The sequence below is a fragment of the Phragmites australis genome, chromosome 5, assembly GCF_958298935.1.
Source record: "Phragmites australis chromosome 5, lpPhrAust1.1, whole genome shotgun sequence".
NCBI lineage: Eukaryota > Viridiplantae > Streptophyta > Magnoliopsida > Poales > Poaceae > Phragmites > Phragmites australis.
The window spans coordinates 37,725,384-37,738,906 of NC_084925.1; the positions used below are offsets into that span (position 1 = coordinate 37,725,384).

General features: G+C 45.8%; 1 protein-coding gene across 1 annotated transcript; it reads left to right on the forward strand.

Moving 5' to 3' along the window:
• The first annotated feature begins 5,242 nt into the window (after nucleotides 1–5,242).
• On the forward strand, nucleotides 5,243–6,748 carry LOC133919505 (ethylene-responsive transcription factor ERF027-like). The gene has a single exon (XM_062363918.1). The coding sequence runs from the start codon at nucleotides 5,647–5,649 to the stop codon at nucleotides 6,406–6,408; it is 762 nt and encodes a 253-aa protein (XP_062219902.1). The 5' UTR covers nucleotides 5,243–5,646; the 3' UTR covers nucleotides 6,409–6,748.
• The last annotated feature ends 6,775 nt before the right edge of the window (nucleotides 6,749–13,523 follow it).

The window sequence follows — 13,523 nt, forward strand, 5'->3', positions numbered from 1 at the left end:
CGGCATCGGGCCTTTCACTGGCTGACACCTCACCGCTGGACCTCTGTGGGGGCCACCGGCGAAGGACTTCTGAGGTCCCCGGGGAACCGAGTGCTCGGGGGCCGCTGTTCACAGCCCCGAGCACTCTGTCCCGGATATGCCCCTTCTTGGTCCTCGGGGAACCGAGTGCTCGGGGGCCACTGCTCGTGACCCCGAGCACTCTCTCCCGGAAACTGGTTGATCGGGTCCTCGGAGAACCGAGTGCTCGGGGGCCACAGCTCGTGACCCCGAGCACTCTCTCCCGGAACTAAGCTTCCTTTGGGTCTTCGGGGTACTCGGGCGCTCGGGGGCCGCTACTCGTGGCCCCGAGCACCCCCTTCCCAGTACTCGACTTTCCTTGGTCGACGGGGGACTCGAGTGCTCGGGGGCCACTGCCCGCAACCCCGAGCATTCTCTTCCCGGAACTTGGTCTTCTCGGGTCATCGGGGAACCTGGGTACCCGGGGACCACTGTTCATGGCCCCGAGCACCCTCTCCCGGGACTTAGTCTTCTCGCGCTTCGGGGAGATCGTCCCCGCAGGAGGTCGCCACGTGGCAACCTGCTGGTCTTGCCTCAGGACTCGGGGACCCCTGGTTCCTGTGTCACCGACACAGGCCAAAGCGCTGATGCATGACGTTCATCCAGTCAGCATTAATGTCGATGACTCCAACCGCAGCTCCTGCGCAAGGTAAGCCTAAGAGGTAGGCTACGTCCTGCAAGGTCGGAGTCATCTCGCCGCAGGGGAGGTGGAAAGTATGTGTCTCAGGCCTCCATCGGTCAACCAGGGCTGCTATCAGCGAGCGGTCAAAATAGAATTGACGCACCACTGCCTCGGGGTTCTCCGTCGATCGGGCCTCCACCAAACGACGAAGCTGTAGGAGTCCCGCTGCTGCCAACCTGCACCATTGGGAATATAAATAAATTGAGGGATAGAATACATAAATGAATCAGCACATGAGTATAAAAGTAGCGACTTACCGGTGCTTCCACCGATCGTCGACCGTAAGTAGCTCTCCAGGGCCACGTGGTCTGAATACTCCTAACTCCGTCTGGTGCATGGCGGACAAGAAGCTGTGATGTCTCTTGTCCACTGCAGGGTCAAGAAGCTCGGGGGTCGGAGGGTGCGTCATATCTGCATTAAAACCACATGTACATTAATATATTGCAACAAGTAGACAAGAACAATATATATTGAATGGAAATTTACATTGCAACTACATATACATGATTAATACGTACAATCTATTACATGAAAATATGTCATAGTTACGTGAACAGAACTGCATATTACATACACGTACAAGAAGTAACATGAATATATTGCAACATGTACTTACAAATTTAAGGTTAAAATGCAAGAGAGCGAAGTACGAATATAACAAAAAGGTAAGCTAAATACAATCATACTAGAACACGTTGCAATACTCGCCTCCACAACAGGTGCATTTTTAGGACAATACTTGTAAGTGTGACCTATTTCATTGCACTGCTGCATCGCTTGACCCTTGGACCCGTCTCGGATTCATCCATATCGTTGCGAATCTGGCAAGTTTGTCGACGACCCGGTGCGTTCTTCATCTTTTCCAAATCAGGCACATAGATAACTGAAGGACCTGGATTACTTGTAAATGTATCAACAATGATGTAACCATACAGCTCATGATTCCAGGTGTTCAGTATCTGATCCTTCATGAAGTACTTTGAAACATATTGTCTGGGAAGCATATTGTGCTCCGCACACGCAGCTAAGATGTGTGTACAAGGTTTGTGAAGCAATTGTGTCTTCTGGCAAGTACAAATCCATGTCCCACTCCTAAGCACGCACTCTTGCACATGCCGCTCACATCTTCCACCCCTACGACCATTATACCGGCACAGGACATTGAACCTATGCTCCACAGTCCCCTCTTGATTAGCGCGGTGCATGTGTGCCATCTTTGTGGCCTTCTCCATATACTCACATAGCATCCATCCATAAAGCATACGATTATCTTCCATTACATTGGAAGCAGCTGCGTACCGATCAATAAAGTATTTACAAGTCCCATACAAAATACCTTCTACAATTCCAACGAGTGGGAGGGACCTCATACCTTGCATGACCCAATTATAAACCTCAGCAAGATTTGTTGTCATTATTCCATACCTTGCCCTACCATTGTTGTACAGCAAAGCCCATTTTTCATTTGGCTCATTACGTATCCGCTGTGAAAAGCTCCTAATAGATGACCCTAACCTCGTTACTATCTAAGGAGTATCTGTTGGGAGAGATCCAAGAGCTATCGGTTCATCACCTGTGGCTGCTACCTCAGCTGTTTGTTTCAGAGTTAGTTCGTCAAGTCTTGCCCATAGGGCATTAAACTTCCTTTGCTTGTTTTGACTGCACTATTTCTTGAAAAGCTTCATCAACTCTTTATTTTTAAACTGTCTGTAGAAGTTCGCACTCATATAGCGCATGCATCACCTGCTCTTCAAGTCGGGCCACTTTGCTGCAACACCATGTCGCACACTTCCATATTGCATATCCAGCAAAGCCTGCAATAACCCTGCATGTCTATCATGAATCAAACACACATCTGGCCGGTCCATAACAATAGCATGCTTCACCCGCTCAAGGAACCAATACCAGCTATCTCCGTTCTCACTCTCCACGAAGGCAAACCCTAGTGGCTGGACTTGGTTGCTACTGTCAACCTCAATTGCAGAATATATCTGTCCTTTATACTTTCCAGTGTGGAATGTCCCGTCCAGACAAATGATGAGTCGACAGTACCAAAATGCTTTGATAGTTGCAGCGAATGCAAAGAAAGCACGCTGCAATACTCGTTTTCTGGTGTACTCCACATCAGTCGAGGGGTAATGCTTAATGTCATGTAACTTCCTGGGTTTCTTCCACATATTGTGGCTAATTAATGAGGTAGATTGTGATATGAATCTTCATATGTCCCGAACCTCATCTCAATAGACTTCTGTTTCGCCCTCTATGCCTTCGCATAGTTTATTGTATACTTGAACATTTTTTCAATAGCACGGATTATTGATCGTGGCTTATACTTCAGGTTATCCACAATCTCCCCATACATAACATTAGCAATAAAAACAGATGACAGTTTCCGGTGGGTGAACTCTATTTCCTCAATGTGACAATTATGCTCCCTATCTATTGAGCACTGCCAGCAGTCTACCTATTTCCCTCTGAATGCGTGCACCCACCAAGGACATTCAGGCACCAAACACTTCACATCGTACTCCCTTTTACTGAACTTAACAACCTTGAACTGCCTCCGAAGATACAGCAATCAGAATTTAACTGAATCAATAGCAACCTCCTTTGTAGGGTACATAGCACCCTGAGACACCTCGTTCTCATGATACTCCCACGGTGTCTGATCACTAACCACCAGCTTTGAAAATTTCTGATCCCTCAACTCTGCAGGAATAGGAGCATTACCCTCCTCGTTAGATGAATCCTCATCGGCAACGGCTTCCTTCAGCTTTTGATCCTCCAACTCCATCTCTTCAATTATGCTAGGGATGTGCTCCCCCTCATCGGCTACACCCATCGGTTGCATCTCAGGAATATCCCCAACATCTGGCATGGCCTCGATATTTACCGGGTCTGATTCATCTACCACTACCTCACTTGGTCCCACTACTGCTTCCGCAGAGTTTATCTCTGTTTGATCTTTTTGGTACGCCTCAGCTAACAAAATCAGAGGCAGCCCACGTTCACATGATATATCTATATACTGCCTCCAAGTAGATGTCGCTTCAATAGGGACGAGCTCGCCAAAGTATCCTTAACTAGCATGGTTGAGGACAGCTTGCAGCTTAAGATCATGTTGCTGCAGATCCAGTTGAAAATACCGCATCAGCCACTTGCACACACCCACAATGGTCCTCTTATTGGCTTTACTAAGACCCTTGACGACATGACGAAACCCAGACAGATCTACACCGTTAGGACCATAACTAATTTCATTCCCACCATAATATATCTGAAAATATAATTTATTTGTCATTCCTGAAAATATCCGCAAATATAACCAATGTTAAGACCGGAAACTATATTTCTTATTATTGAAACTAAAAAATTATTGACACCGATTATTGCCTAACAATAGGTTCTTCAATAATACCCTTAACCAAACTAACATATAATTATTACTCTGTACAATCTACATATTGAATGAAACGTACTAAAAATATTACTGTGTATTTAATAGTTATCCTACCATATCGAAATTAATATTGACAATATACTACTAAATAAAGCATTTTCTAAACACTTAACCCTAGATCATACTGCTAAACTCTATGTCATACAGTACTAAACCCTATGTCATACAGTGATACCCTAATCAAACTAACCTACAATTATTACTCTGTACAATCTACATATTCGAAACTACCATACTACAAGTACTACTATGTATTTGATTGTTATCCTACCATATCGTAATTAATATTTACAATATTCTACTAAAGCATTTTCTAAATCCTAAACCTTAGGTTATACAGTGCTAAACCCTATGTCATACAATATTACTTTACTTATTAACATACCCGCCATCTAAAGGACGGTTAGACCCCCTGCCGCTCTCTCAGGGGTGGTTAGGCCACCCACCCTCTCAGGGGTGGTTAGGATTCTTTACCGCCCTCTGAGAGGTCTGCAGGGGCGGCAGATGCTTATTTTTGTAACTAATGTCACGAGGAATCTATTTATTTAAAATTTTAATTAAAAAATATATAAATAAAAAATTCTACCGTTATGATATTCTTAAAATATGTTTTCTCCATGGAGCACCAACCCAAGTTCATGCATGTGCCGAACAATCCAACAGAAGCGGGAGATATTTGTCAAACCCCTATCTGAAATTAACAGGGCGCCGCTATCCCGAAACGCATTCGCCTAGCTAGCTAGCTTAATTTGCTTCCTTGTCCAACAACAACAGCTGCGTGCGTGCCAGATGGCCGAGGAAAAGACTAAGGAAATGCCCAAAAGTAAGGGTCCACATGGCAGCCATTCGGGATCCACCAGTATCCGTCAGCCACAGAGCCTGCTGCTGCTCCCAACGCGAGAGAGAATTAGCACCAATCACTTGTTCGCGCGGGCAAATCGCTGCCCGCACAAGAAGGCGCACAGCGACGGCGCCATCCTCGGAAGATAAGACGAAGCAGGGAAGGGGGCAGGCAAAGGTCTTAAGCTAGTAGCTTACTAAGGTGGACGAACGTCTTGTGCGCGCGCTTTGCTCCCCAGGTAACAGCTCAGCGCTTTGCTCGAATTACGCGTCTGCCGCCTCAGCTCCCCATCCCGCGCCTCCTCCCCTCCTCTGTGCTCCCTCTTGAGAGAGATCTTTTCACCACGGCGGCCCTCACGCTTCTTTCCCGCTTCTTTACCAGCCCTTATATACCCCCTCCCGGCCCTCTCGATCGTCCATCTCATGACACCTAGTTAGCTCGCTCTCGCTGCCGTTGCACAAGTTACAGACGCACACACAAATCGAGACGCACACTTTGGAGGAGGCATATATCTGCGTGCACCATAGCTTGGAGCGTAGGCGCACTGCAACTTAATTTGGCACATGTCAGTAAGTACATATATACATGGGTGTGCCCTAAAGGTTCATGGCTGAGCAGCCGCCGCCTGCGTCGTCCACGCCGCCAAATCCTCAGCCGCGAGCGGGGTTGGCAACAAACCAGCCTTCGGGTTCGGGCCCTGCCCCGCCTCATTCTCCTTCTCCTGTAGTACTGCAGGGCGACACGACGGCGGGGTTAGCCACGGCGCCGACGGCAGCGATGAGCTCGGGCGAGCCGTCTCCGCGCTCGTCCGGGAAGCACGCCTTCTACCGCGGCATCCGGTGCAGGAGCGGCAAGTGGGTGTCGGAGATCCGGGAGCCGCGCAAGGCGCGCCGCATATGGCTCGGCACGTACCCGACGGCCGAGATGGCCGCCGCGGCCTACGACGTCGCCGCTCGCGCGCTGCGTGGGACCGACGCTGTACTCAACTTCCCGGGCGCGATCTCCTCGCGTCAGGCCCCAGCGTCCGCGTCCCCCGCGGACATACGCGCCGCGGCGGCTGCCGCGGCGGCTGCGTTGCAGCTTGAGAAGGCGCAGGGTGGCAGCACCACTGCTGCTGTCACCGCCGCACAGCAGCAGCAGCACGGAACGAGCAGTACGACCGCTGACGCGGCGAGATGTATGCCGCAGCAGGAATTTGGCAATGACGAGTTCTTGGACGAAGAGGCAATCTTCGAGATGCCTCTACTCCTGCGGAACATGGCGGCGGGCATGATGATGAGCCCGCCGAGGCTCAGCCCCGACACCTCCGACGATTCGCTTGACCTGTCGGAGGTCGGGGAGAGCCTCTGGAGCTACCATGATCCGTAGACTGCATTGGCGAGCAGTGTGGTAATAGTACAAACCATAGTGAACTAATCATGGCAAGATAAGGAGGTACATATATGGACCCCGGCGCGGCGTCGTCCTCTATCTGGTAACATAAGTTCATGCCATAGGCGTAGTGTGACATGCTCGCTAGTACCCTTTCTTCTCTCTCTTTTAAGTGTTACTACCCTTTTCATATTTTTTTTTTCTTCTTCTATTTAATTTATCTCCTTCATTCCGTAGTTATTTCTTTTTAAGTGATTCGGCGTGATTAAGCAAAGTCCAATTGTTGATTCAGTTGGCTTATTTCTCGTATTGGTATAAGAGCAAGCACATCTTTTTTCTATGTACCGCAAGTGCATCGCAGGGAGACGCTACTACAGTGTATATATGTGGGTGCAATTGTAACTGTAGACCAGAAAAATATTTGTGATGGTCTTGTGGATAGGGAAATATATAGGTGTGCACGTGCATGATTCCACTTTCCCTTTTTTAATCAAGTGCTTATTTTTTTGTGTAGTTTATATACACTTTGGGATGTTAGCGTTGAGAAGATCAAAAGAGCAAGGAGTTAGGTGGGCAACCTCTTAGCTTTTGGTTATATAAATTGTACTATATACTATATATAGTATAGGTAGTTGTTGATCTAAAGATGCGCTATTTTACCTTTTGGGGGGGAAACTGGCACCGATATAGCGGGTAAATCAGTTACATACCATAGGTTCGCGGCGGTCAATGCTTAAATTTGCCAGTTTCTGCCTTATGTTTTGATATTCTCTACTTCATTTTTCCTCAAACCGTACACGAAACTAAATGTCTCAAGCATTTTATCGGCTACTTAATTTTGATATTCCCACGTACATAGAAAATGAGATAACAAATCTGGCTTGTAAGAATTATGTGTTATTACTAATTGTTACCTCTTTATTATATCAATCCACAGTTGAAGTACTATTTATTGTTGATTTAATTGTTTCCCATAATTTCCTCCCAATAGCCAGACATCGGACGGCAGAATAGTGAAAATACCAAAAGATTCTTAGTTTTTGCAACATATATTTCAATAAGTAGTGAAATTTTTAAACAAAGTGATTCTTTCAGCAGTCACTCACCTCCTGGGTTTAAAAGGATTGTCACCTCCGATCCCACTATGTGAGGGGTCACACTGGTAATTGGATCCCGGCCGAATCAAATCGAGTGTATACCTTGTGAAAGTTAACCAATGATGCAACCCTTTCAGAGATTAAATCTTGCTTATATGCGCCAATGTGCCTGGCATAAATCATTGGATCTGAAGTGTCAGATTTGGAGCGTAATATATGTTGAGATCTATATCCTTTGTATGATACCCTTGACGTCTTTAATTTCCATTCACAAGGTCGGCAAATCGAAGTCGATCATCATAAACATTCATGTGAAGAGTGAAAGCCGATACACAAATAGTGTAAGGTGGAAAGGAGGTAAAAGATCCCTCCAGAGTCTCAAAAAAGGAAAAGGAGTAATTGATCAGTCCAACCAAATGCTCTCGAGAAATCATAATATTGAACTGTTGAGCAGCAGAAAATAACTTCTTTAAGAAAAAGGCCAAGCCTCTGACACCATGTTTTGATATTAAGGAACAAAAAAGTGGCAGGTCCACGGTTTATGTTCATATATAGCTGCTTTATCGCAAGGGGGAGTCTGCCATCAATTTGGTGAAAATAGTCAGCTTCCTGGTAAAGGATGGCCTATGGGTGTGCATTGGCCTGGAATCTGGATGTTCATTGTACGTGGGGGCATGACTATTCTGTGCACTACACTACTGTACGCACGCATGCAAACTTTCAGTGAGCATATGTTGACATCTTCCAGTGGCATCCTTCAGGGCTCGATGAATCAATGAACCAAGGTCCTTCTACAGAAATTTGTGAGCATGAGATAGCATACATATGTCTCTTTTCTAAAATTGAATGAACATCAAAGTCAAAAGCTAGGCGCCGCGTATAGTTGTCCATACATGTGAGATTCCCTGAAAAATCTAATCTCAGATTTCTCATCAGTCGTGGGCATTCAGCGTAAGGCCGAGATTCACCACTAGAAGGGGTAAATAGATGTAATATATATATTTTTCAAAATAGATGGCTTGCTTCTTCATCACCTAAAGCTCCTCAAAACACACAAGCAAAATCAAATAGAGAGAAACAAAGAGAAGACCTGAAAACTTATGGCTACATGGATGAGATATTAACATAAGGTTGTATTTAGGACCATTCTATAGCCATAGCCAAAAAAGCTCACAATTTAGAGAGAAACTCAAAAAGATGGCCACCAGGTGAAGAAACTTTCTAAATTGATGACTTAGAGACAAGAGAGTATGGGACCCAAACTTATACTATTATATGCGCATTTTATGTCCCTAACAAGAACAAGAATAACTTCACAAGGGCAAAAAAATGTAGCTCAAAGGCCAAAATGAAAATCTACAAAAAAATAGAAAAAATTGCACGAAAGGCAAGGAAACCAATAGCAGGAGACTAGAAGGAGATGAACACGAGAATCTTCATTAAGCATATATGTCAGCCCTATTTTCGGCAGATTATAAAGATTTTTTCTTACAAAATCTCTAGCCTATTACAACGACTAAGTCTACCATCTTCTTTCCTCTAACACATATCACAAGGCCCTCAAATGGCTGGCTCAAGACTCTTCCATAGCTCTACTTCTCTATTTATAGTCATTGGGGGCTTCCTTGGTCCTTAAGTTTCTTTGTTCCCAAAATTTCCTTCACCGCTAGTATACTCCTATCTACCACCGGGGCATTTTGGTCCAGAGTTTGCTCCTTCCATCGAATGACCGCGGTTTCTTCACAACTTAGCTTCACATCTACGCAAGCTTCACGATGATACCATGTGACCCTCCAATCCTCCACAGTTTTGTGGCCAAACCGCGAAACCCTAGCACGCTTCTCAAAGTGTAACTAGCCGCCATTTACTTTGTCTCAAGCAAGCGCTCCGATATCGATACATGTACTTTGTCTTGCATTCTTGACCGCCGGCAAGTCTCTTCCACTCCCGATCCAATGGGCCGTCTTATCACTTGCACCGGCATCCCCTTCGCTTGACATTGTCAACATGTTATCTTCATACTTCTCCATCCATGCTTTGCTTGACCTCCACATGTACCACCAGGATCATCCTTGACTTCGTCTGAACTCCTTGATCGTCCGGCACCAAGCCTCCCGCTTGGCTCCGATCATCTCGTCATTGACCACCAAGTCGCTTCCATTTCCAGCACACCATGAAACAAGAAAATATATTTCTCCAAATTCTAAGGATATCTCTAGTTAGCCCATAACACAAATCCTCAGTTCAGAACTCATTCTACAGAAAACGTAAGCACCGGATGTTCCGGTGTGTTCACTCACTAAGCACCAGAACATCCGGTGAGTGTGTTTCCATTCAGCGCATTGAAAAATGCTCTCTGCAAGAATTGGTCTAATGTGAAACTTCGATGCTCACTTTCCTGTCATCGGCCCATTTGACACCTTTATCTCTGCCACACTCTCCTTCTACAATCTTTCTGCAAAAATTATTCTGGTGTATTATCTGGTGTTCATAAACGCCCACATCGAACTATCCGGTGGCTTCTTCAGATTTTGCACCAAACTTCAAATTTTAAATTTTGTCGTGCACTGGAAAATACTCCGACGCTATCAGCATTGCATCACCGGATCATCCGGTGAGATCTTTCACTTTTCACCGAAAATTTCTTCTCTGCAAGAAATGGTCTGGTGCTCTCTAAGCCTATCGCCAGACAATCCGGTGCCTTGATCTTTATTTTTGCTTGAGCAAATAATTGCTTCGACGTCGGCTTCAGCGCCACACCAGACCTTCCAATGAAGCCAACTTCCCAGATATCGGATATTCTGATGAGTTCATTTTTTCTAGACCCAAGACAAAACTTCAAGTCCAACTCCAACTTGGGTTAGCCAGAAACAAAATCACGCACAAACAAGTTTATGCCAACCAGGTTCAACTTAAATCCAACCTTGTCAATGACTCATCACAATCAAACTAAAGCACATCTCAACTTAGTTTCTTATTCAGTTAGTGTGGTAATTTTGGTTCAGTTTGCTCGGTTTTCCAATATTTGGGTTTCCAAAATTTGGAAACTGAACAAGCTAGCCAAAGAAAATTTAGAAACTGAACCTAATTAACCATAATATTTCGGTTACTTATTTTGGTTTTTAGTTTTAAACCAAAAACTTAAACATCTTTTTTTTAATTTTTAATTTTTTAAAAGGGTCTTTTTTGACTCAATCTTTTTTTAGGCTATTTGTGGGTGCCGGGGTTCCAGCCCCGGCGACCGGCTGCTCCCATGCAGCCTTTACCAATTATTTGGCTATTTAGGAAATTCTCATTGTCGTCAGACTATTAATTCTGTTTAATTACACAAGTTGCATTCAGACCAGAGTTCAATTAAGTTTGCTCGGTAAACTGACGTGAGAGAGTACTCAGAAGGAGATAGGTGTTGATTTCCTGTTATCATGAAGAAGATACAATGGAGCTTCAAACCCACGACCTCCATCACCAGTCCACCGCAAACGTGGTTCCTGACAATCTGGACACAAAACTTCACTACAAATAGCTTTTTTACGATCTTTGGAAAGGTAACATACACTAACATGAGCTCGTATTTCCCCGACGGATAAAACCCATCAGGAATAGGCAAATTAAAACCCCGTTGGTGAAATTTGTTCTGCCGTGGCCCTGCAGGTAAAAGCCGTCACGGCTGTTTTCTCAAGGAATTTCTATGAGGGGTATTAATTTACCATGACAGGGGAATTAATTTACCCGACGTGCTGAATGGTGAAGTGACAAAAAGTAGTGACGCACATGGCAAATTCCTCGTCGCCAAAAACCATTTTGGTACTTGCATGCTTTGCTTGCCCCAACGCGAATAGGAATTAGCCCTAGGCCCTGACTGCATGATCCAGCGAGGTGACATGCATGACGACGCGCGGCTGCAGGAGTGCAGGTACCGGTACGGTCACAACTTTTTGCTGCCGGTGAGCGCATGGGCTGGCCGGACTGAGCACCACGCATTATTCAGCCATTCACCGTATGGACCGCGTGTAGTACTGTTGATGGCCAAGACGCGACGGCATAAACGGATCGGACGGAATCATTTGTGGGACGGCGATAATGCATGGATCGACCTGATGCGTGGGCTATCCGAAAGACGACGCGATCCCAATGCAAGCAAGCGCGCGACATGCCCCGTCGCCAGGGGTACGGCACGACTGTCACGTCGGGATCATGCGCCGCTGTAGGCTGCAACTCGCCGAAGGCCGGGCGCATCGGCTGCAGAGGCGGCGTCCGTGGGCCGTGGGGCGGCCGGAGAATTATAGCCAGGCCTGGCGTCACGGGCGACGTGCGTACCATGCGCGCGCGCCGTGCGCCTGTCGCCGGGGCGCGCGATCGGTCCTGCGTGCTGAGGTAGGAGGACGGGTACGGGGCAGCGGACAAGGGCGCGCAAACGATGAGTGACACCAGGTGACCGTACGAGAGCTGCGATGATCCGTGATCGCCGCATGCAAGAACGCCAATAATATGCAACTTGGTAAACTATTTGGGCACTATCTAGTAGTCTAGGAGTTTTTTTAAATAATATTATTTTATTAAAAAATTATAAAAATACTAACTAAATTTAAAAAATATTAACAATAAGTACCTATCGGTACGCGAATACCGATAAGGTATCTATCGGTATTCTGAATCCTGACAGTTTACGTTGCGCTGGACCCGAGGACCTGTTCATATGCGGAATACCGAAAGTCATGGGTCCGACTAAACGAGGTGTCACGTTGGCTTTGTGTGCAGCGTAGTTGCATGTCAGCATTCTGAATGCCGATAATTCTGAATGCCGATAGGTGATATGTTATGGCCTGTCGGCACTCGGAATGCCGATAGGTGACGCGTTATTGTCTGCCGGCACGCGAATGCCGGCATGTGCCACATTAGGCCTGTCGGCATTCCGTATGCCGACACACCTTTATATATTCCACGATCAGTAATTTCTCTCCCACGCGCGACTGTACACAGCGGGCGGCAACGAGCGGCAACGACAAGCGTCGATGACGAGCGGGCGGCACGCGGAGGCACAGGGCTGCGGCGGGAGGCACAGGGCGGCGAGCAGAGCAGCGCCGGTATGTTTTTTCTTTTCTTAAATAGTTAGAATTAGATAGAAATTTAGGAGTAGTTAGGAAGTAGAATTAGTTAGAAATTATAGTTATAGAATATTTAGAATAGAAATAGAGTAATTTTTTGACAGCAATATATTCAGAATGGTATAGTGATGAGTCATACCGCAATTGACAACCGGCTCGTGCCGCAATTGACGACCGGCTCGTGCCGCAATTGACGATCGGCTCAGCATCGTACCCTTATGATTGCTTACATCATAGTATTTGCCATAATAGATAATATCTTCTAGGTATGGGTAAAAGTATTTTTACGAGGGCTCGTGTTGTGTAAGTTCGATCGGTCTTGGGCCCTACAGTATAGCGATAACTTATACCATTATTTCTATAAGGACATACTTGTATGTTTATACCCCATGGCACTATAAATACAGACCCCTGGCCACTAAACCAAAGGAGAGGAATTTTTTTACGATCAATACATTTGGTGTTCCTTCCTCTCCACTTCTTCTCCAAGCTTGAGCCATTTATGTGAGTGTGTTCTCGCCATACTTGTTTGTGGAAGATAGTTTCTTCCACCAACATCAGTTGTGCCGAGACCTGTGGCACACAGAATGGTACAAGGGTATGTGTGCAGCAAGCCCTACCTCTATGAATTCAACTTCCAAGAGATCCGCTGAGAATATCTGGATGAGAAGCCTCCATCTTTTTCACCTACCCAGTAGATATTTTCTTGCACCCATCAATCTGTATTTCTATAATGCATGCTTCGTTTAGCGATGGAGTACTACATGCCATTGTAACTTGTCGTAGAATGTGTACGAGTCGATGCATATGTACTTATGTACTATACCCACAGATAGACAATGAATACTTACGATGACCCTTATTTGTGATGTACTTTACTTTCTTCAATTAAATGACCGGATTTCTAAGC